This window comes from Onychomys torridus, chromosome 3 (assembly GCF_903995425.1).
Source record: "Onychomys torridus chromosome 3, mOncTor1.1, whole genome shotgun sequence".
In the NCBI taxonomy this organism is placed as follows: Eukaryota; Metazoa; Chordata; class Mammalia; order Rodentia; family Cricetidae; genus Onychomys; species Onychomys torridus.
Genome location: NC_050445.1, coordinates 121,501,532 through 121,528,676, shown reverse-complemented (window position 1 = coordinate 121,528,676; position 27,145 = coordinate 121,501,532). Strand labels below are relative to the sequence as shown.

General features: G+C 42.4%; 2 protein-coding genes across 4 annotated transcripts in view; one reads left to right on the top strand and one right to left on the bottom strand.

Annotated features, from left to right (window-relative positions):
* The window catches only part of Ctnna2 (catenin alpha 2), a 1,122,097-nt gene that overhangs the window by 373,830 nt on the left and 721,122 nt on the right, over window positions 1–27,145 (bottom strand). The gene's annotated exons all lie outside the window — the stretch shown is intronic.
* Window positions 11,130–26,118, top strand: Lrrtm1 (leucine rich repeat transmembrane neuronal 1). 2 transcript variants are annotated; one of them, XM_036182156.1, is made up of 3 exons: window positions 11,130–11,884; window positions 12,162–14,082; window positions 25,729–26,118. In XM_036182156.1, exon 2 carries the CDS (start codon window positions 12,221–12,223, stop codon window positions 13,787–13,789), a length of 1,569 nt encoding a protein of 522 aa, XP_036038049.1. In that variant the 5' UTR covers window positions 11,130–11,884; window positions 12,162–12,220; the 3' UTR covers window positions 13,790–14,082; window positions 25,729–26,118. The 2 variants fall into 2 exon arrangements, with proteins under 2 accessions (XP_036038049.1, XP_036038050.1); XM_036182157.1 differs by having other exon boundaries at window positions 11,130–11,888.

Below are 27,145 nucleotides of genomic sequence, written 5' to 3'. Positions count from 1 at the left end.
AAAACAGAACAGAAAGTCTATAAATAGACAGGACACACAGCAGTAGGTCTCTTGTGGAGAGGAAGAACAGCAGAAGCAGTGAAGGGTAAGGTTTTCCGCTCTTGCTCTGACCTCATGGTTTTTAACTCTGCAATTGGTTCTGTGTTTCTTATTTAACAAGCCGGTTACATCTACAGCTCCTGCTCTCTGTGCTCCCCTGTTGCCACACCATCTCCTGATGGAGACGGACTACTCAGAATTGTGTCTGTATGTGAAAAACCCGAGGACACTGTCTTCTGCAGCCACACACAGCGCAGTTCCTACAGCTAGGCTGTACAAGCAAGACCTAGGACAATGGCCCATCTTCTTTCTTTTGGGATCCCATGGCCCTACACACAGCTCCAACAGCATTGCCAGTAGCTCCTCCAGGTACCACACCCAAGTTGACAAAGGCCCCTGGGATACTAACAGGAACCGAGAAGAGTCTGTATGTACAACATCACTGTCTGGGCCATTCTACTTCAAGAAGAGTGAACCAGACCTCTTCCTGACACCATACCCTCGATAACTCCATCCAGGCCCCGGGTGTCTATTACCAGGAATGGTGACACAGCCTTCAATCCCAGAAACCCAGCCTTTAATCCCAGGGAGTGACACAGAAGTAGAAAGATATATAAGGCATGAAAACCAGGCACCAGAGTTAGTTAAGCATTTAGTTAGTTAAGCATTTGGCTGGAGAAGCAATCAGGCTTTGGAGCAGCACAGTTCAGCTGAGAGCCATTGGGATGAGGACTCAGAAGATTGCAGTCTGAGGAAACAAGACCAGCTGAGGAACTGGCGAGGTGAGGAAACTGTGGCTTGTTCTGCTTCTCTGATCTTCCAGCACTCACCCCAATGACTGGCCTCAGGTTTGTTTTCATTAATAAGACCTTTTTAAGATTCCTGCTACATATCACTTGATCCCCCTTTTAAATATCATAATTAAGTTCCAGTTTCTCTTATTTTACAACCTTGAAAACATGGATAACCTTGCTAAATATTATAACAGTTTTCTCCATCATGGGAGAAATATCAAATTTTCTTTTCAGTAAGTTTTAGATGTTTCAAATTCTTCTGCCAACAGGACAAATACAGCACTCTCTGTTGAAGGGCATGTTTCACTAGTTCCTTGTTTTGTATTTGAGTAGGTGGCATAAGGTCTACCCATAAAGGAAGACTCTCAGGCTGAGAAGAGACATCAGTGACAAACCCTCTGGGAGCAGGATAAACTTAGCACCATCCTGTAACTGACAGAGCCTTTCAGTGGCCAACACCATGCCTATATGCTTCTTTGTGTTGGTTTATTTAATTAGACATCTACCCCAGGGCTGGTGACCTTTGACTATCTGGATTCCTACACCTATTGAGCCGAAGTATATTTTTTTCTTTTGTATTTTGCCCCATGAAATAATATTAGTAATAGCTCCATGGTTGTGCTTACATGTGAAGGGCCCCATGCTATGAACCATTTCACAATAATTAAACTCCCCCTCATTTAACTTCCATTTCCTCATGTTCTTCAGTGTTGAGAATTATCAATTTGAAAAAAGCTCTACTCTTATCTGGGGTTATTCTGCAAACTGAGGAAACCCTAACTTAATAGAAAGAAAAAACTTTGGTTTTAGGAGTAACTTTTGTCATAATAAGCAGTGTGTAGGTCTGATACCACTGTGACAAAACTCCTGACGAACAGGAGAGATGCCTCAGTGGTTATTGCTTCTCTTTGAGAGAACCATAGTTTAGTTCCATGTACCAGCATCAGGTGGCACACAGCTACATGCAATTTCAGCTCCAAGGTATCTGATGCCCCCTTATTGCCTCTGAGGGAATTCACTCATACATAGCATAAACATATACTCACATTTTTAAACATACATATACATATAAACAAAAATATGTTTTAAAAAAAGTTTTCTGAGACAGGGTTTCTCTGTAGCTTTGGAGCCCATCCTGGAACTCACTCTGTAGACCATGCTGGCCTCGCACTCACAGAGATCTTCCTGTCTCTGCCTCTTGAGTGCTGGGATTAGAGGTGTGAGCCACCACCTCCTGGCAATAAAAATAAATCTTAAATTAAAAAAAAAAAGAATAAAACACCTTGGACTAGATAGTTGGCTCAGTAGTTAAGAGTACTTGTTATTGTTGCAAGAAACCAGGTTCGATTCCCAGCACCCACATGGAGATCCACCATCTCCTCTGGCAGCAGGCACACATGTGGTATGCAGCTGTCCATGCAAGCAAAACACTCATACACACAAAATAATAAAAATACATCTAAACAAAACAAAACAAAAACCCTGGACAGAACCAATTAAAGGGAGGAAGAGTTTATTTAGGGGGCACAGTTTAAGACCTGTTTTCCCATGTTTACACTATTGACTGAACTGTGACTTCTGATTATGCCTCATTCTTGTTTAGTCTTTTTTGTTTCAACTTTATTTCTTATCTTATCATTACAATCCCCAAGCGCTTTCCAGGGAGTCCCTCTCCTGCATTTCCCTGTATAACATCTATCCAGATCTTCAACCACTCACTCTTAGCAAATGTTACTGTGTGCTTCCTGCTCCCCATCGCCTCTCTCCTATCCTCAAAATACACGTTTATTGAAATCATCTTAAATGATTTCTCAGAGGAAAATGTCACTTGAAAGGCTGCCGTTTCCACTGCAGAACAATCATTGCCTCTGGCCTTCCCTGTCCACCTTCAATGTTAATCCATTCAGACCTATGAGTTGCCGCGTTTAAACAGATGGGGTGGCCTCCAACCACTCTCCTTGCTTCCAGTAGCCTTTGCTTGCCCTTTTTGTTCACAAACATCATCAGAATTACATTTCTTGCACCTACATTTTGGAACTCAAATGCCAGATGGAAAGTCTGCTCAACCACATTCTAAATCCACCCTCTAATCTCGTGGCTCCCGGCCCTTTTCTCCTTCACTCCTATGGCCCCACATTCTTTGCACCCTAGAATTTTGTCTAATTTCTCTGGTAACTGGAGTTATCTTGTCCCATTGATGACTCAGGTAATCCACACCCTAACTTTCCCCCTTTCCTTATGTGTGTGTGTGTATGTTTGTGTGTGTGTGTTTGTGTGTGTATGTGTGTGTGTGTTTGTGCACTTGCTTGCATGCTTGTGTATTGTGCTTGTTCCTCTGTGTGAGTGTGGGTACACACACACCATAACACCTCCTGTATAGGTTGCAGGACAACTTCCAGGAGTTGGTCCCTGTCTTCTTTCTACTTTACTGTTACAGGGTCTCTGAACTGAGGCTGGGTATGCTGGGCTAGCTAGCCTATGAACTTTTGAAAATTCTCCTGTCTCTGCTTCCTATCTCCTAGTAGGGATACACTGGGATTATAGATGCCTATAATATTATAGCTGACTTTTTTGTGGATTCTGGTGATCTAAACTCAGGCCACCAGAGCTGCACAGCAAAGCACATATCTACTTATAGACCCATTGTCTTAGCCCCTCTTTTTTCCCTCTAAGTTTGTCTACCTGGCCTTGTTCAAATAGCTAGAGAAATCTCTCTAAGCCATTCATAGTTCATATCTTTGCCACAGCATAGACCATGTGGTTTTGGTCTACAGCTCCCTCCTGTCAAGTTCAAGGAGCATAGAAAGCAGGAACCATATTTAACGTATTGCACATTCTTGGCTGACTCTCCACTTAACCTAAAACAGATTAACCAAAACAAATAAACACAGCAAAAGCATTTTGATAAATAATTAAAGGACATTCTCTGCAGAAGATTAAGAAATAGCTCCCAAGAATGGGAGACAGTTTGCAGGAAGAGATAGCTTAATCTGAATGTGCTGGAATTCCACAGAAGACAAATTGTTAATGGATGATGGGGACAGGAAATCCCACATAAAATAGAGACATGGAAGAAAAACATGCAGAAATGGCATCAACTCCTGTGAACCCATCTGGAAAAGTCTGGGTCTTCCAGGGTTAATAATTTTTTGCCTGTCTCCCAATGTAATGTGACAAATTTTCTATATTTACTTCAGGTTCCTTGGGCTATTGGTTAGGCAAATAATCAAATCACTTAATAAACTCAGCTCAATAGGCGTATCTGTGAACCAGCAAGTACACCAGACTACCCTAAGAAAGACACAGGCACATTATCAGATTATATGGTAATCTCCATGTCACCTGCATAGGGTTCCCTTATCTGATCCTTTACATATACAGGTAGAAGGGAGAGAGTCTTGAAATTAGGAAAATAATAGGTCTGTCCCTGAAGAGTTTCATTTTGTGATACATTTATTTACTTGTGTGTGTGTGTGTGTGTGTGTGTGTGTGTGTGTGTGTGTGTGTAGGAGGGTCAGGTTCTCTCCTTTCACCATGTAGGTATCAGGGATCAAAATTGGGCTTTCCAATTTGGCCATTAGCACCTTTACCTACTCAGACATCATGCCAGTCCCTCCTTAGCCTATTTTAGGTAACACTGGATTAGGACATTGCTGGTAAACAACACATTTGTGAGAATAGCTTGGAGAATTCTGGGAGGTGGAAGGCTGGGGCAGGGAGACACTGACAGCTGCCACCATGACAGGAAAGATGTAAGGTACTGGTAAGCCACGAGCCATGTGGCAAAGTGTAGATTAATAGAAATGGGCTAAATATAAGAGTAAGAGCTAGACAAGGTAGGCCTAAGCTAATGGCCAAGCAGTTAAAAAAAATAAATAAATAAAAAGACAGGACAATCAGAAGGAACTTATGGTCCCCAAAGTCCAACCAACAAAAGTCTTTATGCAATGTAAGACTTTCTTCTCCCCAAAATTGAATGGAAAACTGAGTGTCAGAAAGGGTAGTTCCTAGGGGTCAAGAACACACAGGCAGAGTGTTTAGTCACTGCCTCAGCTAATTGGAGAAGGGACCAAGGTGTATTTCAAAGTGTCCTGTGAAGGAGCTTTGCAAAGAGAAGAGAAATCAGAGAAAGAGCTGCTGGGAATGAAACATGCATAACCTTCCAGAAGGATAATTGTGAGCATACACTAACAATGTGTTCAAAAACCCACACCCTTTGAACACCAGTTCCATTTCTAAAATAAAAGTGTGAGGTCATGTTTCCTCAAGTGTGCAAGGTCTATACATGACTATATTTATCACAGCATATTTCACAAGGCCCTAAAAAGAGTAACAAGCTAAGCACTGACAAAAAGGAGACAAATTCAAGGACAATGCATCTCCCAGACTCTATGGTTCATCTCTGGGTTGTTGGTTTTAGTTGTCTTAATTATCACTACCAATAAAGTTTTTTGTTTAGCTTGTATTCTATAGTTTTTCTTTCTCTATAATAAGTATCTCCATAAGGAACATACATGTGGCATAATAATGTTGGGTGGTGCTAAAAAACTGACCAACATAAGCAAACTTTAGTAATGTCATAGATTTTTCTGGAAAGACAGCTCTTAAGCACCTCTGCCTGTCCTCTCCTCATATATCCTTGCTGTCCTGTTCCTTCTATGATTAGAGGTCTGGAGAGACAAGATAGAGTGTTGCCCCATAGATCAGTAACCATGGAGTCAAAGTCTTGTGTCAGATGTCAGAACATCATCAAATCCTAAAGATAAAAGGTAAAGATAAACCAGAAGAAAGCCCTATGAATGCTCACTGTCTTCCCTATACTGATTATAGAATCAAGCCTTATCAGAAAGCGTCTTCTGTGCTGGAGGCTGTGATAGAAGTGTATCCTGCACTTCATACTTTAAAACCTAGTAGGAGTTTTGTTCTTTTTGACCAAACTCTACCACCAACATTGAGTCACAACTTAGCATATCTGTCCCTTCCATCCCTCAATTACAAAGCTAAGGAATCAGTGAGGAGGCTTGGGTTTCCATTTCCTGTTATGCTTCTCAAAAATATTTTGTTCGTATTATTTTTCATTGTCTTCCTTTATTCCTCCTCCTCTTCTTGTGACAGTGTCTCTTGCATTCCACAGGTGGCCTTATACTGGATACATAACCAAGTGTGACCTTGAACTGTAGATCTTTCTGCCATTTCCATTATAGATCAGCACCACCACATCTACTTCATGTGATATGAAGGACAGAAACCAGGGCTACAAGTATCCATGGAAAGTCATCTGCCAACTGAGATACACCCTCAGATCTGTTTCCTATTTAATGAATTTATTGAATTGTCTAGATGTTACAGGTAAGTGCAGGGATTGAAGAAAGCCCAAAGATCTGCAGTTCTAACAATCAATGAGGTTGCTTGTTCCACCTTGTGGTTTTCAGTCACAAAGCTTTAACATGCATGATCTCAGTAAACTCACCCAAGTATTCTTTCAGGTAGCCGTACTTTGACCTGTTTGATTGACAATGGGAAAGACATGTGTAGAGTCAACACTGATTAAAAAAAAACAAAAAACGTAAGTTCCACATGATGCCTTATGTCTATAATGCCAAAACTAGGGAGGCATAAGAGGTCACGAGTTTTAGACCATCCTAAGCTACAGAAGGAGTTCAAGTTCAGCTTAGGTACATATGGAAAACTTGCCTCAAAAACAAAAAATAAATAAACAAAAATAAACTAATGAACAACAATAACAGAAATAATAGGGCAGGAATCCTAAATGAGTCATTTTTCATTTTTACTTCAAGATGCTTAACAATCTTTGCAGTTCAAAAATGGTCAATTTAGAAATGATTGACACACTTATATAGAATGACTAGGGCCAACTAAATAGTTAATAGAATAGTAAAGAATGAAGGACCACTTCACATGGGATAGGAGAAGATGGAGGTCAGTTAAGTAATCCTAGACATTTGATCTTCACATTGAAAGGTTAGAATGAAAGTCACCCAGATAGAGCTTAAAAGAAAATGTCCACCTAACATTACAAAACCCAGTGTATAAGCCATCACAGAACAGACTCATGGATAGGCTCAGGATAGCAGGACACTCATATTTACCTACTTTACCAGCATTATTGAGTTCATTCATTGAGCAAGACAGGAACGGTCGGTCTTATTATTACTCATATTGCCTATCTTTTTCAAGAGAGGCATGCAATTTGATTAGAAGGAACTTTCCCTTTCTAATTTGTTCCTCCTAAGTAGACCCCCTGAGAGAAGTCTGAGGGTCCTCACCCCTGGGTTCCACAGGCATCTGTGGTGGCACTTCACATAAAGTGCCATCTGTGTGGTGCCTGCCCAGAGGAACAAAGAGGTTAATTCTCTCCTTTGGAAACTGTGACTCCCACCCTCCCCCAGTTCCTCTAAGTGTTTCCTTTTAAAGAAAAGCCATGGTTCACTGCTACTGAAAATTAAAGACAACAGCATAAAGATCAAGGTCCAGGCTGGTACCAGCAATGACAGAACATTAAAATTGCTATTTGAATTTCTCTTTCCTTGAACATTGGCAAAGACTATTGAAGGAAAGACAACCACAACACAGGTTAATTTCATAAATTGTGTGTGTGTGTGTGTGTGTGTGTGTGTGTGTATTCACCAACACTGATGTTTGGAGACGTCAGAGGTGGATATTGAGATGTCTTCCTCAATCACTTCTCTATCTTATTCTTTGAGATAGGGTCTCTCACTGATCCTCGCTGCTTAATCTAGACTGCCTGGCCAACAAGCTTTCTAGATCCTTGTGGCTCCACTGTCCACAATAGGATTACAGTACACATAGCCACATCTGGCCATTATATGGGTGCTGAGGATTTGAATTCAGATCTTCAATCTTGTCTCTCTTCAAGCACCTTACCCACTCACTCCCCAGCTCATTTTAGAATCTTTCTACTTGTATCTCTTCATTCATAGCTTCTTTTGGCTGAAATGAACAAGTTGGTGGTGGTTAAGATGAAATGGGTGGCAATAATAATTATATGATTGGCTCCATCCCACATCACAACATCGAGTACCAAGAAAACACAAGATGGCTTATTATAAGGTAAGGGTTAAGTTATAAGGTTGAGGAGAGAAGGAATAACCAACTAGCTCTTCCTCCTACAGGCTACACTTCTGTATTCTTTAACTGTACTAGGCTGTCTCCCTTCTATCTCTTTTCAGTTCCAGATATGCTTTGACAATCAGAATCATACCTTGTACATCCTTGACTTCTTTCTGATGTGCTGAAATCATGCTTTCAAAACTTACCCTTTCTGACACCAGACTAGAGAGCCAGGCCTCCACTCCCAAAGTTGGCATGTTGTTTTTAGGTTACATGCTTGATGAATATCTAGCTTCTAGAATTGATTGTATATTACTTCAATAAGATGGATTCAATCTCCTACCCTACATAAATATGCCAGGGGTTGGGGATTTAGCTCAGTGGTAGAGCGCTTGCCTAGCAAGCACAAGGCCCGGGTTCAATACTCAGCTCAAAAAAAAAAAAAAAATGCCAACTATCAACAGGGATTTTAAGGTATACAGAACACTGCTCTTCAGCTACTGAACAATGAAGAATATATTGGGCAACACAAATCTGTGGTTATCCTCAATAAAGAGTTTGACCAAGAACATGGAGGTTACATTACTACTTGATGGGTTAATCCTTCTCATAAGACAGGCAAAGAGAAAAAAAAGAAACAGTAAAAAATTGAAGATCAGCACATTTCTCCCCCATTTTAGTATCTTGGGCACTTGGAAGAATGAAATGAAAATTTGTGAAAAACAGCCATATCAACTTGCTGTGGTGACTCAAAAGTTGTCGTTTCTCAACTCAACTTTGCTGAAACACTTGATTCATGTTGTTCTTATTTAACCTAATTTGCATTGATTTAATCAGTGCTGGTATGCTTTAAATACATAATAAATTGGAATTCTGCAACTCAGAAGACTTAGAATAGCTAAATTTCAATAAAGCTCATTTCAATCTGTTAATGTATACAGCTCTGCCAAGAGATTTAAGAGGATAGAAAGATGCAACTTACCACATTAGAGGTGAGAAGGGTTTAAGGATAAAGATACCATGCAGACAAAATGATTTACAGGATAATAGCATGAAAAACTATATATATATATATATATATATATAGTCTTAATTACAGCCTAGAAGCATCTTCTACACTTTGAGTGGCATACTTAGAAGAAAACTCACATATAAACGCAGTGCATTTAATTTTATTCTTTTTCTTTTTTGCCAACACTCAATTCTTCTCTGCCTTTCTGTACCAGCTCTACAAATCAAGTGACATCCAAAGTAGGACCTCTTCTTGCCCATTTGGCAGCCTCTCTCATCCTTTTGCCAAGCTGCATGCATTATAAGGATTTTCTTCCTAACAGCCATGGGGATTGGGTGCCTTATGCTCACAGTACTTGCTGAATGGCTGGCCACTGTTTACCCCTGCCTGTGCCTGCCCAGCCCTGCTCCTCCAACCCTTTAGAGTTTATGGCTCAATCAGTCGGCATGCTGTCAGGAATAATTGTTTTGGCAAGGGGTAAAACCACTTGATGATGAAATTGTTTCTCTGTCTGTTAAAGTGTTCTGCAGCAACTCACAAGTGCCAAGGGCCCAGTTCAGAGCTAAGTTGGAGGCAGAGTGAGGACAGGTGACCATGCAGACTGGCAAAGGATGAACAGAACTCTGAGGAGGAACAGTGAAGATCTATCTGTGTCAGTAAGAAGGTGCATGACCTTGAATAATCCCCAGATATCTCTGGCCTCAGTTTCATCAAGTGTAAAATGGAGAGGGTTGATTTTCTAATGTCTCCTGGAGTTCCTAAGACAGCATGTGATGTCTAGCACATCTCAGATTTGTATTCTTTTCAATTAAATGATGCATCTTGGGGATGAATGACCAGGGCAGAGCTCAGAGGAATACAGAATAGAATGATTCACACCCCTGTTCATATGACTTTTCCTGAAAAGTACCACCTGTCTTTGGTGACCTTAAGTCTACCAGTTGGTCTTTTCAACTTGTTAAGAGCAAGGCAAGTGGCCTTGACCAATCTCCTTAACCTGGGAGATCTCCAACTCATCATCATTCCTAGCAAGTAATAGTGACAGGAAATGCCCACTTATTTGGAGGTCATTAGAGACAGAAATGACAGGAACATAAGGACAATAATACACCTTAACCTGTGACTCCTCCTGACACAGGCTTACTTAGTCATCTTTAATAATGTTGTTCATTTTTCTTTTCCTTTTTTAACACAGGTAAACCAGAGGTCTGTGACAGTAGGATAGATTTCTTATAGGATAGATGTGACCGGAGGGGTACTAATTTGTTGTCTGAACTCCTGTCTATAAAGGATTGAGGGTAGAAAATCCGACAGGGGCTTTCCCTGGGATTCAGAAGAAAAGTAGCATTATTCTGTATAGTCACAAAGCTGAATTCGAGATGAGGGGATAAGAAAAAGGTTTCCTTATTTTTTAAACCACCTCTTCTTTACACATCTTCTAGTACATTCCCCAGGGGTTAGATGTAATTACCATGAACAGCACATGTCAGTGTTAGCCTCTCCCATGTCATACAACAGCATCTTTATCCCTGCAGGCAGTGTGCTCCATGGACAGGATGTAGAATGGGCAAGCCCCAGTGGGATCTCCAGCAGTCTCTGTACATGGGTTGAATCTGCCATACTGCAACCTTTTCACACCGCCAGGACTCAGATGGCTTCTCTAACAGGGTGGGCTTGAAAAGCATTCCCTCCACCCCTGAAAACAGCCAGCTTTGTGTAGAAGGTCAGTGTTGGCATATGGGGAGGGGAGGAGAGGAGAGGAGAGGAGAGGAGAGGGGAGGAGAGGGGAGGAGAGGGGAGGGGAGGGGAGGGGAGGGGAGGGGGGGGGAGGGGAGGGGAGGGGAGGGGAGGGGAGGAGAGGAGAGGAGAGGAGAGGAGAGGAGAGGAGAGGAGAAGAGAGGAGAGGAGAGGAGAGGAGAATCAGAATCAAACCCCAAATCACTGCCTTCTTGTGCCTCCTCTCAAGTTGCTTTTTGGAAAGCAAAGAAACAAATGTTGATTGCTTTACAGAGTCCTACGTATCTGTTACATGTAGGCAGTTTAAAGGGAGGGGGGGTATAGTCCCAAAGAAAGGTTGGCAGGGCAACCGAATATCTCAGCCCTTCATTTGGATATATCTTATCACTGATGATATTTCTTACCCCATCCCCTCTTCTTTTTTTTTCCGCCCTGAAATATAGACCCCCCCCCCCCAAAAAAAAAAAAAGCTGAGTGTTTTTCATTTCATCAAAGAACATATATTACTTTAGCGGTTCGGTCAAAAAAAAAAACAAAAAAAACAACAACAACGTTGGTTTTCTGCCCACCCCTTTTCAATCTGCCGGTGTCGGAGGTGCTAGGAGAAGACGCACAATCGCGAGCAGCTTACGACACTCAGTGAGCAGTCGGTGCCGGTGCAGGCTCGCGCACACTCCTAGGTGGAGGGAAGGAGTCGGGCGAGAGCGCTGCTCTGCGCTCCGCAAAGCATGAGCCGGCCAGGTTTCTGCAGCTGCCTAGGACACGAATGGCAGGCGTTCTCCAACCGGGACTCCAAGGTGGCTGCGATCCGCGGTGGGCATTACCGATGACATTCTCCAGACTGTCAAATCCTGGGGAGTCTCGAGCCCCTAGTTTGGAGTTGATTTTTTCTCTCATCCGCCCCACCACGTCACAGTCTCAACTGCAGAGGAAAAAAAGGGGGACCGAGACAGGAAGGCGAGAAGCCCGGGCTCCCGGCGGCACGTAGTTGGGAAACTTGCGGGTCCTAGAAGTCGCCTCCCCGCCTCGCCGACCGCCCCTGCAGCCCCGGAGCGCAGCAGCAAAGTGAGACATTGTGCGTCTGCCAGATCCTCGGGCCGCGGAGCAGGGCTGCCTCGGGAAACACAGAGGGGTCTTCTCTCGCCCTGCATATAATTAGCCTACACACAAAGGGAGCAGCTGAATGGAGGTTGTCACTCGCTGGAAAAGGGTGGGTAAGACACTTTTTTAATTAAATTCTTTCCAGAAGAAAAAAAATTTTCCTCCCTTTTCTTTGCTGCCGCATCTAACATGGACTGCATTACCCCAGCTTTGATCTTTCCGTGGCTCTGAACTTTGTATGCTGCCCGGCTTTCTGCATGCTTAGAGGTGAACGTGTGGCTTTGGGGAGGGGGGGGAGTTCCTTCTACATTTCTCTATATTGATTTTTTTGTCCCTTTCTCCCCCTCCCCCCCTTTCCCTCTCCCTCGGAATAAAATATGATATAGATTTCTGACCCAGCGCTTCCAATGGACATTCTCCAGTCTCTCTGGAAAGATTCTCGCTAATGGATTTCCTGCTACTCGGCCTCTGTCTACACTGGCTGCTGAGGAGGCCCTCGGGGGTGGTCTTGTGTCTGCTGGGGGCCTGCTTTCAGATGCTGCCCGCCGCCCCCAGCGGATGCCCGGGGCAGTGTCGGTGCGAGGGGCGGCTGTTGTACTGCGAGGCGCTCAACCTGACCGAGGCGCCCCACAACCTGTCCGGCCTGCTGGGCTTGTCTCTGCGCTACAACAGCCTCTCGGAGCTGCGCGCCGGCCAGTTCACGGGGTTAATGCAGCTCACGTGGCTGTATTTGGATCACAATCACATCTGCTCGGTGCAGGGGGACGCCTTTCAGAAACTGCGCCGAGTTAAGGAACTCACACTGAGTTCCAACCAGATCACCCAACTGGCCAACACCACCTTCCGGTCCATGCCCAACCTGCGCAGCGTGGACCTGTCCTACAATAAGCTGCAGGCTCTGGCTCCGGATCTCTTCCACGGGCTGCGGAAGCTCACCACGCTGCACATGCGGGCCAATGCCATCCAGTTTGTGCCGGTGCGCATCTTCCAGGACTGCCGCAGCCTTAAGTTTCTCGACATTGGATACAATCAGCTCAAGAGTCTGGCGCGCAACTCTTTCGCTGGCTTGTTCAAGCTTACAGAGCTGCACCTGGAGCATAACGACTTGATCAAGGTGAACTTCGCCCATTTCCCGCGCCTCATCTCTCTTCACTCGCTTTGCCTGCGGCGGAATAAGGTGGCTATTGTGGTCAGCTCTCTGGACTGGGTTTGGAATTTGGAGAAAATGGACTTGTCTGGGAACGAGATCGAATACATGGAGCCCCACGTGTTCGAGACCGTGCCGTACCTGCAGTCCCTGCAGCTGGACTCTAACCGCCTCACCTATATAGAGCCCCGTATCCTCAACTCCTGGAAGTCCCTTACGAGCATTACCCTGGCCGGAAACCTGTGGGACTGCGGGCGCAATGTATGTGCGCTGGCCTCCTGGCTCAGCAACTTCCAGGGGCGCTATGATGCTAACTTGCAGTGCGCCAGCCCGGAGTACGCACAGGGCGAGGACGTCCTGGATGCTGTGTATGCTTTCCACCTGTGTGAGGATGGGGCCGAGCCCACCAGCGGCCACCTCCTGTCTGCTGTCACTAACCGCAGTGACCTAGTGCCCCCTGAGAGCTCAGCCACCACGCTGATGGACGGCGGGGAGGGACTGCACGATGGCACTTTTGAGCCCATCACCGTGGCTCTCCCTGGCGGCGAGCACGCTGAGAACGCTGTGCAGATCCACAAGGTGGTCACGGGCACGATGGCTCTCATTTTCTCCTTCCTAATCGTGGTCCTGGTACTCTATGTATCCTGGAAGTGTTTCCCAGCCAGCCTCAGGCAGCTCAGACAGTGCTTTGTCACGCAGCGCAGGAAGCAGAAGCAGAAACAGACCATGCATCAGATGGCTGCTATGTCTGCCCAGGAATACTACGTTGATTACAAACCCAACCACATCGAAGGGGCCCTGGTGATCATCAACGAGTATGGCTCATGTACCTGTCACCAGCAGCCCGCGAGAGAATGCGAGGTGTGATTGTCCCAGTGGCTCTCAACCCATGCGCTACCAAATACGCCTGGGCAGCCGGGCGGGCCGGCAGGCACCAGGACGGGTCTCCTCTGCGCTCTGATGTGTTGACTGAAACTGTACGGGGATCTCTCCCAGAGACTTGACATTTTAGCTTTATGTGTCTTAAAAACAAAAAATAAAACACAACAAAACCCCACCCCATAATCTTCAGGACAGTCTGTCTTAAATTTCATATGAGAACTCCTTCCTCCCTTTGAAGATCTGTCCATATTCAGGAATCTGAGAGTGTTAAAAAAAAGGTACCAATCATTGATTTTTTTTTTTTTTTGTAAACTAAAACGTTTAAAATAAAATAGCATTTACAGTTTCTACAGACTGGTGGAACCTAAATGAACTGCTACCTGTCTTAATGGAGAAGCAATGGTTAAAGTTTCCTTGGAATGCAGGTGGGAGTGGAAGTGAGGGAGGGGTCTTGGCAGGTGGGAAAAAAATCAAGAAATCGTGGAGCAAATTTTTTAGGTTCTATTTGAAATGATAAGAAGGGTAAAGGAGAAAAGCTGATCACTGTAATGGTCCTGGTAATTTATCTCTGTGAGTAAGGTCCAAAAAAGAAAAAAAGTCAGAAGGACCCTTCGTAGTCGGAGAAGTGGGCTAAGACATCTAGCTACTTCAAAGTGATGGGCAAGGCAAGATGGGCATCGTTTCTAGGCCTCTAAGGCAGAGATCAGAGATCTTGGCAAGATCATTGTAAATGGCTTTTAAAAGGCAACACCTGACAGTTTGTCCTGCGAGCAAGAAACATTTTTCCCCCTTAAAATAACCATCTTTCAAATCAGCTCAAGATTTCCTATCAAAAGCCATTTGGTCTTAATTCTCCTATGTCTTTTACTCACTAGAATTAGTAGCAATCTGTGCCCTTTATCATGCCCTCTCAGAGGGCTCAGAGAGAGGGAGAGAGGGAGGGAGGGAGGAAGGGAGAGAGAGAGAGAGAGAGAGAGAGAGAGAGAGAGAGAGAGAGAGAGAATATGAATATCATCTCAGTGTTCAATACTGAAAGACAGGTTCTTCCAGACTTAAGAGCAGCAAGCCGAAGCTTAGGAGTTACTACCAGGAGAAAGGAAACCCTGACTCAGGAATCCCCCTTGGATAATGACTTGTCGTGAGAAAATTCAGGTCCTGACTTGGCAGAACAGCCTTGCTGGTGAGGTGGGAGATATCCCTCTTTGTCCCTCTGTTTTCATAATACTGATATGGGAATAGTTTGTTAACACAGATCAAGAATGCTGACTCCTCTCAGATGTCCCTTTCATGTCATGTGTGCTTTCCCTATTTTTTCTCCTTTTCCCTCCTGTGTTGAAATGAATGACAGGCCCTTTGCAGGCCTCCAAGGCTTCCAGGGCATTGTATTTTTTTTTTTTTTAAATTGAACTAAAGAGGGGGGAGGGGGAAGTAGTGGCTTTTGGGTGGGTTCTGGGAAGGGCAAAAGAGGAGGAGTGTATTGATGGATGGTATTTTTAAAGCACCTAGCAATGCAATCAGATGTTATGATTGAAACACACAGTCATTGAAAGCAGATAACAACTGGACCCTGTTTCCCATGTAACCCTTCTAACTGATACTAAAGCACAACAGTTTTCTTTTTCTTTTTTTTTTTTTCCCTGCCTTCTTTTCAAGAGATAAGTACAAATAGAAGGAATTAAGATGGGAGGGGTGAACACATAACTCTCTCTCAAAATGCAAATGTATCCAATTACTAACCTAAAGAGGAAACCACACTTTTTCAAATGTAGAGAAATATTAGCAGAACGTTTACTTAAGCTAAGGATTACTGGTAGATCCATCTTCTACCTTTGAAAAAAAACTAGCCTAAAAATATGGCTTACAGAAGGCTCCCTCAAGAGAAATATTTTGCAAATATTTTTAACATGTTAAGCCTTAGGAGAAAGACACACACACACACACACACACACACACACACACACACACACACCAGCTCTGTTTCCTTATAATGATGGGATTTTATAATACACATCATGTTTTTAACACTCATTCAGATTGTGAATGTTCTAAAGGACAGGTGTTAATAACTTTATGGATGGGGTCTGGGGTTTAGTTGAAGCATGAGGGTGTTGAATTGCTTTTGTAAACAGATTAATAATGAAAGGGTGAGAGTAGGAATGTGCATGAAATCAGGACAACTGAGCCTTACTGAGGGCACTTCCTCTAGCAGAAGCATGACATTTGCTTTAGTTTTTGTCTTAAATTTCCAGCCTGTGGGCCACTGAAGTAGGGTTCCCATTAACTCCACCTCTTCCCAGAGAGACTACAGGAATCCAGTGCCACATGCTGCTCTTCTGTCTTGGTGCACTGGGCAATAGTCTTGCTGTGCTTGTAAGAAATTTACTTCTAGAAGCAAACGTTTGTGGCAGACATGAGAACTGCAGTGTTCCTCTGCCCCCTAAATATTTTCATTGGAGTCTATAGTTTGCTTCATCCTAACACCCTCTCCCCAATTCCTTTTCTTTTTTTAGCATAGCTGTGAGAGGGGGCAAAAGCATGTTTTCTTCTCTGCTGCTCCCCTATTCTTGTGACAAAATATCATGTATTCAGGATATTTTTAGACCATGTAAATCAAATGAAGAATCTTTGTGAAGAAAAATCAGACATTAGGGATTTTCAGAGCAAATGATGTGTGGCTAGCAAAGTTCTACTGTTCATATTTATAGGCAAGCAAGTGTAACACACACACACAAGGATTTCACTCACATAGCTACCTGGTTCAGTGCCTCTGGCTTTCCAGAAAGGCAGAAGGAGGGAGAAGCCAAACAGAAGGGAGAGTGGGAGTTTAAACTAAGGATTGGGGATACTTGCAATCTTTTACTCCTCAAATTAATTAAGCTTTAAGCTTTAAAAAAACTTGCTGTGACCCCTCTAAGCAAGCTGCTACCCATTTAAAGGGAATCTAATTTTTAAGTGAGTAGTACTGTTTTCCTCCCTGTTTTTCCCCCACTGAGGTTTCTAATTTGATCTTGTCCTCTCTGTAAAGAGTTCAAGGCCACAATTCATGTCTCATCTTGGGAATCGTGATAGATTAACCTTGCCTTTCAGTATTGTCCTAGCTGATTAAAGTTCAGCAATGGTATTGAGGCTTTAAAAAATATTTACAGAGAAAAAAAATGTTTTGAAATGGTGAATGGCATTCTCTCAAACTGGTCTTAGTCCCAATTGAGGTTGTTCCAGAAAAGTGGGTTAAGGGAAACTCATTTTAGACCTATACGCAGAGGAGAAGCAGTTCCTGACTCTCCACCTTCTGTCTGCATAGAAGGACCACCTGTCTCACAAAAGACCACACTTTCTTTATGCTATAAAGTTCCTATCACAAAGAAAACATGATTAAAGTAAAAGGTTGAACAGATATGCATGTTTAAAGTATTCTCCCAGGCGTCTCATGTATAAGAGCACTACCTTTGCTCCTCACCCTCAGAGAGGCAGACATTTGGTGTGACTTAGCACCAACAACACATTTATGAGGATGTGTAAGTAATTAGAGGGCAAACACCACTTGTTATTCCTCCCCAGTTTCCTAAGCAACTGCACACATATCATTGGCGGGCTTTGGGGCCACCTGTGTTTCTGATTGGAATTAATCAAGTTGTCAGCAAGTTTGATGCCATTCTATCCAGCATAGCCAACTGACACTGGGCACCCCAGGATCATAGACTCTGGTGAAATAAAAGTCAGCAGATGTTCTCTCTTGGAGGAAATGATGGAAAGACCAGAATATTTTTGTATCTGTTTTGGAGAATGTGCTTTTTTATAGTGAAGAAAAGAACCCATTGGATTGGTGCTTGTGTTAGTTGGATTGAGTTGGCCATTAATGTACTGTCAAACTCCACAAATGTAGCTAGAATATGACTATTAAACATATTACACAAATATATATTGAAAAGGATTGAGGGATGCATCTCCCTCTCTCTCTATCTGTCTATCTATCTATATGTATGTATACATTTCCCTTATAGAAGCACACATACATGTACATATATAGTCTTTTATACAAGATAACATAAGCCTACACACATATATACACACAGGACTATATTACACAACTACTGTCCACCACTAATTACTCTCTTGTGATAAAGCTGTTATTTGGGGGGAAATGTGATAAAAAAAGACACAAATAAAATACAAAGGACTGATATGGTTGATGGCATTTTCAAATACTGTCCCTGCTGGTTCAGGCCTGGCAGCTGGGTACCCTCTAGATCTCTTGCCATAGCAGAGCATATGCCTGCCGTCTAGTGGTTAGAGCTAGAAATGGCATTGCATTCTTTTTGGAATATACTTATTTTAAAATTATAAAAATTGCTCCTATTTGCTTGCTTTTTTTTGCCCCAGTGAAATTCAGTAGATAAAGTGGCTGAGAACAATAGCCATCTTCTAGATGGACACAATTCTTAAATACTTTAGATTTGTGTGTGTGTGTGTGTGTGTGTGTGTGTGTGTGTGTGTGTGTGTATGAAGGTCCTGGCTGATAAATCCTTAATGTTAATGTTTAAAACAGAGAAGCAACAGAGATGAAAAGAAAAGGATTTATTGAGTGTTTTCTTTTGCTCGGCATGGGTGCTTTTACCAGCTCTTAGTACATAATGTGTGGGCAACCTTATCTGAACAAGAGGAACCTGAGGCTTACAGAGGCTGAGCATCCTGTACACAGTACAAAGGGTCTGAGCTAGTGAGGAGTGCTGGTGTCCACACTGGTGAACTATTCAAACATGGATTATACCCACAAAAGAGCCTATAGAGTGTACAGAGAATCTATTTGCCAATATATCCTGGTTGAATGCCAAACACATTCTTATTCAATATCATGGGTGTGATGATCAAATACAGAAGTTTTTGCCATGACCTTCTTAGGCCTGGCTACTGGTAGAAGAGTGGTGTGGAACCCTGTCAACAGAGGAGACATTCGTATGATATCCACAGAAGAGATGTACAGTAATCACCCAGCCAATCTCTTACCAGAAGGTTGAATTTAGAGAGGATAAGGCCTACGTTTTTATCTGTAGCTTTCAGGAATGCCCTCACACTTCTTACTTGGTGATCACATGATTGTCTATGCTAGCTAGCAGTTCTCAACTAGAGATAATTTTGCAGTTTCAATCAAATAAACGTGGACATTTACCCAGATAGACAGTTAGACATACACACAGACACACACACACAGACACACACACACAGACACACACACACACACACACACACACACACACACACACACACACACACACACATATTTCCCTGGTAATGTCTGTAAATAGTTTTTTTTATTTCTATGCTTGGCTGGTGTACTACTGGCATCAGCAGGATAGAGGTCACAGGTACAGCTAAACACCTTACAACCAACAGCATATCTTTAACATGAAAGAGCAATTTGACCCCAAATATCAAGAATTCTGGGAATGAGATACCTGGCTCCATTGTAGGAAAGAATGCTGGGACTGTGCCTGTACAAAGGCTGGTACAGAGTGGTCTTTCTAAGCTTTTATCTACATCTTTTCCTCTTTAAGTTTCTCTCTCTCTCTCTCTCTCTCTCTCTCTCTCTCTCTCTCTCTCTCTCTCTCCTTAACCAGGGAGTTGCAAGTCTACATTAACCCCCCCCCCAGGTTGTTCGTTAATCAGCAAAAGACATATAGTTAGCATATCCTTCCCAAAGAACATATGGTAAACCTTAAATTAACTAAGACAAAACTAGCCAGAACCATCAACTGACCCACTTTTTCCTTTAGCAAGACTTAATTTAGGAAACACAGTAAGAAAGGGATCAAGTTAATGGTGAAAGACTAAATTAATAGAAAGGAGACCAAAAAGGTCTGATATTCCTTCCGGTGGGGTTCTGGGGTCTAATCATATCCCATCAACTTTTCTCTATATTCTTCAACCCCACCAGAGACAGCAATGTCTTTGAGGCAAGAATGAGTATCCATTAAGAGAAAAAAAATCAAAGTGTTTATTCAGGTGAGTGGGGTGGGCTTATAAGTGGAAAGAGTTACCTCAGAGTTTAGAAACAGGATGTCTGGAGCTGCAGACATTGCTCACAAATGTATATAGCACTTGGAAGACCAGGCACAGGACTGACATCCATAGGATAGCATTGTGAGGGAACCAGAGAGTTCAATTAAAGGCAAATACTCTAGGTCAGAGTGGTTCAGGCTAACCAGAACACAGTTTTTGCAAGGAAGGTCAAGCTCTGCAAAAAACAAGATAAAATAAAATAAAATAAAAATTCCAGAATCTAGATGTCAGGTGTTGTGCTCATCAGATCTGGTGCTTTTCTTCATTTTCCCAAAAAGATGAAAATTTTAGATGCCCATACCTCAGTGAGCCTCATTCTAAAATACTTTGTATTTTAGAAGGATTTATATGGTATTCCCTGAGGAAACTTTCCCCTCTGTACTTCAATTTAACCATTTCTCCCATCAATAAAACATGAAACAAAAGTAGTTTTCGAGTTAGTGTCATTTAACCAGAAAATTAAAACCTCCCTGAGTTCCCATCCCCCAGATATTCTGATTCATCAGGTTTGCCTGCATATAAAACAGAAAGGGTAGACTCACTGACAGATATGGGCTTCAGAGAGCTAGATGGAAACTTAGAGAAAGAAAGATGAAAAAGTTCAGGCATGTGTGGTATGTATGAATATAGATTTATAAAATATGCAGAAAGACTTGTGGAGATACCCAACCATTTTTATATGAGACCCGAGATGCAAGGCTAAGACATACACCCAATGAGAACAATAGAAAGCTAAGGAATACTTCTGGAATGAGAAGCAAGAAGGATTTCTAGATTAATTTAATGTAAGTGACTAGCATTGGGGTTAAGCATGTGAGAACCTCCTATTAAAATAATACTGTAGGGGATAGAGTGGAAGGAGAAGAGGAGAGGGATGAAGAAAGGCAAGGCAGGGAGAAAGAGATAAAAAGGACTGGAAAGAAGAGAAGGGTTTCAAGATTTGTGTTTTATATCTTTGAAGTGCTCATCACTGGCAATTGAGCTAGACTGACTCTTCAACCCCTTGTAGTTTTGTCTCTTCTAATCTACCTGGCTGTCTGTTTGCTTCCTCTCAATGGACCATTGGGAAGCCATTTTCTCCCAGCTATGATGGTACTTCTTAACCTATGTGTATGGGATCACTGGAGACTTTTGGTGAATAGCAATGACTAGGTCTCATCCTAAAATACTTGACTTCACAGATCTGAGGGGTGGGGAGGTTTTATAAATCTTTCTAGATGATTGATTGCACAGGTTAGCCCACATTAACAATTACGGACTTGGAGGGTCTTATGATCATATCCTGTGTTGTTCAGCAATATACAAGATGTATGCCTTGGACAATAGCTTTTGCAGAAGATATATGAGCCAGTAGCTGGGTTGGGTAGGGTCCTAGTTAAGCATGGACCTCCTTGCCACCCACCTGTCCCCATTGTCTTCACCTGGTGGCACTGATGGATTCATAAGTATAGGTGGGGTTAGAATTTATTTCTGAATCCTCATTGGTCTATCAATTTCTGCTTGTGATTATCCTTTTATTGTATTTCATACTCATAAAAGTTTTACAAGATAGGCATAGAACTGTCCTGTTTTGAAGACATGAAGATCAAATCTGAAGGCATCATGCAGCTGGCACAACTGCTGCTCAGCTGAGTGTCCTTACTCTTTCCCAACTTCCTTTTCCCTCTCAGACTGATCATGCCATTATGAGGCAAAGTGCCCACATCTGTCCCTCCTCTCTGAGTCTTAGGAGGCACTCTTGTAGTCTGCTTAACTTGTGTCTTTCCCCTCCATTTGGACACTAGCACACAGTCTCATCTCTGCCTTTATGTGTACCTCCCATCCTCCTTGAATCTGACATGCTTTTCTTTGTCACTCAAGCCTCTAAGTTGGTAAGAAAAACACCCAAAGAAATGGAAAGTTTTCAAGACTTTGATTGATGTGGGGTGATTTTTCTACTCAGATATTCTGGCAGCCTGAACAAGAATCTTGGCCCAGGGTGTTGAGAGACAGGGGTAACTTAGAAGACCATACAACCAAATAAGTAAGTAGGGTGGCATATATTTGGGCTGGTGATCACATCTTGTTCAATGAATGTGAACCATCCCAGGAAAATGCTCATCCAGCCCTTCAGCTCCATCAATTGTTTAAGAGCTTAAATAAAGATCAGGGTGAAGATGCATTTTCCCCCCTTAAGCCAGCATCCTTATGAAAACAATGCTGTTGTTGTTTTTTTCAAACATTTCCCATCAGCATATCTATCTTCAATTAAAAATTCTACATATGAAACTGTGTGTGGCAGGAATTCCAGCTCAGAGACATTGTGGGCGGCCTCGAACAAAAGGGAGAAGGCTCAGCAGCATTTGGAAGCTGGATTAGTCTGTCACAGAAAGGTCTAGAAAAGCCAAGTTACACACAATTAATGGAACAATACAACAATCTGTCTTCAGCTGGCCCAGGCATTCCTGTCATTTGTCCCTCAGCTGCAGAACCACGTGGTCTGTGATTTTGTGTATCTGTTCCATCATGATGGCATTTTCAGTGAAATCTCTATTTCCAGCAACCAAGACTGAGTTTTTGCTCTTTCTTTTCTTTTCTTTTCTTTTTCTTTTTAAATATTTTATTTTAACAAGAATGGTCCCTTCTTAAAACTCAGCCTTATTCTGCTAACTGCCCAGGCTATTTTTATCTGAGCCTCTCCCCTCTTTCAAAAATCATACATGTACAAAAAAGACCAACCATGCAGTGGGTGAGAGGGTGGATAGATAATATTATAGCTAGGTTGCTCTATATAACATCAGTCAGAACTTTTACCTTCTAATTATATTGCTCAGCTCATTTAATCAGGAAGCAGTAGTTTCTTTCGCAGGGATTAAGCACATATGTGTTGAAGGAAAAACAGAACCATTTAACATGTAAATGATTGCACCTGTGAGGGTGAGGCACCAAGCCAGAGGAACCTGGAGGCCTAGCTCTACCGAACTCACTGTGGAGGTGAGCAGAAGATACCTCCATATCTTCCTGACTCATTTATAAAAATAATCCCTCCCATGGGCATGCTTATTTTATACATTTATTTATTATATATATGTATGTATGTGTGTGTATATATATTTAGTTAGTGGGTGATAGGCAAACTATTCAGTCCTTCATATTTTCTCAGCTATACCATCAATCTGGATCTATTTTTGTTCAGAGGGCTTTTTAGCATGTTCAGTCTGAAAACTAGGTAAGGGTTGGTGAGACTACTGAGATAGTAAAGGAACCTGCTTCCAAGACTTAGGACAAGCAGACCCTCAGGGTAGAAGGAAAGAATTGACTCTTTCAGGTCCTTTGAGTAGGAATTGCCTTGCCTTTCCCTCTGTGTTCTGGCAGGACTGGTGGGCATAATTCACCATAGATCATGCCAACATGTCAACAGCATTCATGTCTGCACCAGAGTATGCACACACGTAAGGGGTTAGCATGGTTCTCTCCACATCTACATGGACTGAAGCCTAGTGACCCTCTTACAGAAGCACTGTTTATGAAGGTATTTGGTGAGACAACAAAACTTATTGCCATGTGGTGCTATCTGTAATCCACGGTCAGCTCCCAAAAGCAAAGCTAGTCAAGAGCTTTTATTCAATATTGGTGATATTGAATCATACTGGTTCCCAGGATACTGAGCAGAAATACATACCTTTACATAAATATAGTGTATTTAAGAAGCTTTTTCTTTGTGTGCAAATAATCACAATTTGATCGTAACAAACAAATAGAACAAAGGATTGAGAGTACAATTCAGAAGAACCCGTTCTTCTGAGAAAGAAGGTTGAGCATCAAGAGGCTTTGATGTTTGGTACAACTTCACTGATTTTCCTCTAGATCTTAAGCTGATGGCGCTACTGGTGATGTACTTTCTTTCTGTGTCAGTGGTAAACTCTAGTTTTGCTTCTAGCTCTCAATTTATTAGTCAGGCATAGAGTGTAAAAGCATAATGGAAGAAATGGTATTTTCTAGTACATTCTCCTACACCACCAATTTCTGACTGGCAAAAAAGTTGAATTCATCAGAGTTCACCCAAGGGCAAGCTTGAATGCCATGAGAGATCTAGTTAGTCTCACAAAGATGAAAACATCTGGCCAGAGAAAACATTCTATGTTCTACCTACATGTTGAAGTCTGAATCTGTTCCAAGCCACACCCTATTTTTGTGACTTGCTCAGAGGGGAAAATATTAAAATAATTGCTCTACTTCAGGTTTACACAAGAGTATTAGCAACACAGAAATCAGTACTAGCAGAGAAAGCTCTAACGGTTAGGGAATTGAGGACATCTTTGTGTGCCAGTGTTTGAGTCTTTGTTGACTTATTTTGTTGCTTGTTTTCTGCCTCCTACCTTCCCTTCTTGCTTCCTTCTATAATCAATCTCTCCTTTTTCTTTCTCTTTTTATTCCTCTTAAATCAGTTCATAGTTATGAACCACACTATACTTTCCCAATTGGGGAAAACGGCATTAAAGGAGCAAATAATGTTTTTTAATGGGTTAACAAAAACCTTCCTCAATTTTATGTATAAAGTACAGGCATGCACATAGCACAGCAATAGTTATACAATATATACATGATATTGAAATCTCAGGGCAATAGAAGACTAAGAAAAAATGTTAACAGTCTTTCTCGGTGGGGGTGATGGGGATGCAGGTAAAATCTGAGAACACTGACCTAGGCAGTCCCTGACAATGTGAAAAGATGAGAGCAAAAATATAAGCATCATGGTAGGTCATCAATCATGGTTTTGAGAAGAAAGGGGGTTCAAGCACTCTGAAGACAAAAAGTAAGATTCAGAAATTATGAGGACAGCTGCTATACCCACTAGAACACATGGTGTTCCCAGGCTCTCTTGGACTCAACATATCTCACAGTTGTCTGTTTGGAGGCTTCATGATCCTTTACAAAAAGATACTGAATATGAAATTAATAGACAGAGCCCTGGTACTGCCTCTGTTTACTGGGTTAGCCAAATCATCTCCCTTTTAGACCTCATTCTTCTTGTCTATGAAACTCAGAAATTAATCCTCTGTGAGTCTGTTTTACAGCAATCTGGTTAGGCTCAAGTGAGATAACATTGGTTGGTAAAACCAATCTTGAAAGTTGCAAGACTCAACACAAAAGTTTAAGGTAGTGGAAAGTCTTAGGATAGTAGTCACAAGGGCTGTGTGGTTCCATCTACCCATGTGACTTCTGAGGGCTGCATACATTCTTTACACTCCTTTGGTTGGTCTTTGCTCTGCATTAGGAACCTTGTGATTACTGTGCTGAGCATGGGCACACCAGGCAGGCCACTGGACAGAAAGAAGAAGGCACAGATCACCCAGTCTATTTCCCTTTTGTGTCACAGTGAGTTTGACCCAAGTGGCTTGCTTCAGTTCCTTGAATCTCAATGACCATGCCTCTAAAATGGTCCTACTCACAGTGGCCTTCCAGGATTTTAGGATAATTATCAGAAATCATGTGCATTGGCTTTGCTAAATGTTCAATCAATGTGAATCTTGCCTGCATCCCTTTAGCAATGCAGCTGCATACCGTGTGTATAAAAATAGAATGAGGGTAAATGGAATTGGCATAAGAGGCAGTTGGTGCCTTGATGTGGAAACTAAGAAGAGACTTGAAGGATTATAGAGAGCACTACATCACCACATGAAAGAGTGAAGAGCTGGACAGGAAGTAGTTCTGTAGAGTAATTAGCAGAGAAATGGATGGAGAAAGATCCCTTCATCTGTTGCTAGGGTCCAGCATAATTCTTAGGAAGTAGCAGAGATCTCACATAAAGACCTGACATAACAGATACTTTGTGCCTAGCCTACAGTGTATGCTTTAATATTTTCTAATATAATGGTTCTCTTCAGTTCTGTCAACAGATTCCACATCCACCCATCCTCTTGCACATCTTTCCTCAGCCTCATAACCTGCTTCATCTCCTGAGAGCTTGGAGACTTCTGGAGGAAAGTGGGAGCTGAAATCTCATTTGGTTCAATGGCAACCATGCTTTTCCATCAAAAGTGCATGTGTTGCTTTTGTGAGCCTTCAAGTACTGACAGCTACAGTGGTATTGTATCTGCCAGCCTTCGAGACAGTATTTCTGGACTGCACAGCCAAGCAGTTCTAACCTCCAGCAAAAGCCAGCCACAAATACTGCAGCAAGCTGCCTGCTGGGCTCCACTTGTTTATACAGAACTGCTAACCCTCAAGAACTGCAACATAAAGAGAAATGAGAAAGGAACGAATATGCTGTTGTTTTTATTTTCTACTCAAACCAGATCTTTGAGGGGGGAAAAAAAACAAGAAAAGAGAAAGAGAAAGGAAAAAAAAATAAAATAATCACTCTCCAAGCTGGAGCCCTGCCAAGCTTCCTCCCCTCCCTTGCTTGTCCAAGCACTCCACCGTCTGTGCAGACTGTATAACAGCAATTTCTGGAAACAGGCTAAGGTCTCTGGGCCAGTCCAGGGCTATGCTGTCTGGGTATCTGTGTCTGCTGGGGCTTTTGAGACTTGGTTTTTCACCTTAATCTTTTATCAACTGCCAACCTTTGGAAGCACATCTGTTACAATCAGCTTCTGTTTGTAAAATGGGACTAAAGGTTAACCTCTCCAGAGAAATCCGCATATCTTCACTGTAGTTCAGGGCTTCCACTAACAGCTTGGCTCACAAAACATGACTATGGCAAATGAAAGAATGTTAATAAAAATGAGATAAAATACCCAGGGGTCATTTTTTGCCCCCAAATTCTTCTATGCTCCTTTCTAAACGTTACCTTGTCAGGAAATTTGCTCCTGTGATCAACACAGATTTCCCAAAGCAGTTTTCTAAGAGCAGACATAGATTTGCCATGATCACTAAGAGTTTTCAATCCTGTGATGAGGAGGGGGTGGGTGCCTGTTATTTGTCTCGCCTTTGGGTAACTGTTCCTTTCTTAGGATAGTCACCAAAAGGTGAAAACTAGGATGTGAGTTTTTTCCCCTTTACAACATAAACAGCAACAACAGAGAGGAGATACTTCGAGTATCTGGATTGAACTGTGAGATGGTAATTAAGTGCTTAACTAAGAAAGAATTACCAAGACCCATGAATCTGTGCCGACAAATGCAATGGGCACTAAGTAAGCAGAGTAGCTTTGCAGTGCACTGAGCTTTAAGCTGGCTCATACAGATTCTGTTTATGCTCCACAAGAAGGGCAAGTTAAACACACCATGGGATAACATTTGTGCTGCATTCTTTGCCATGTTTGCTTGGCCATTGACCTTCAGGGTCATAAGGAATGAAAGA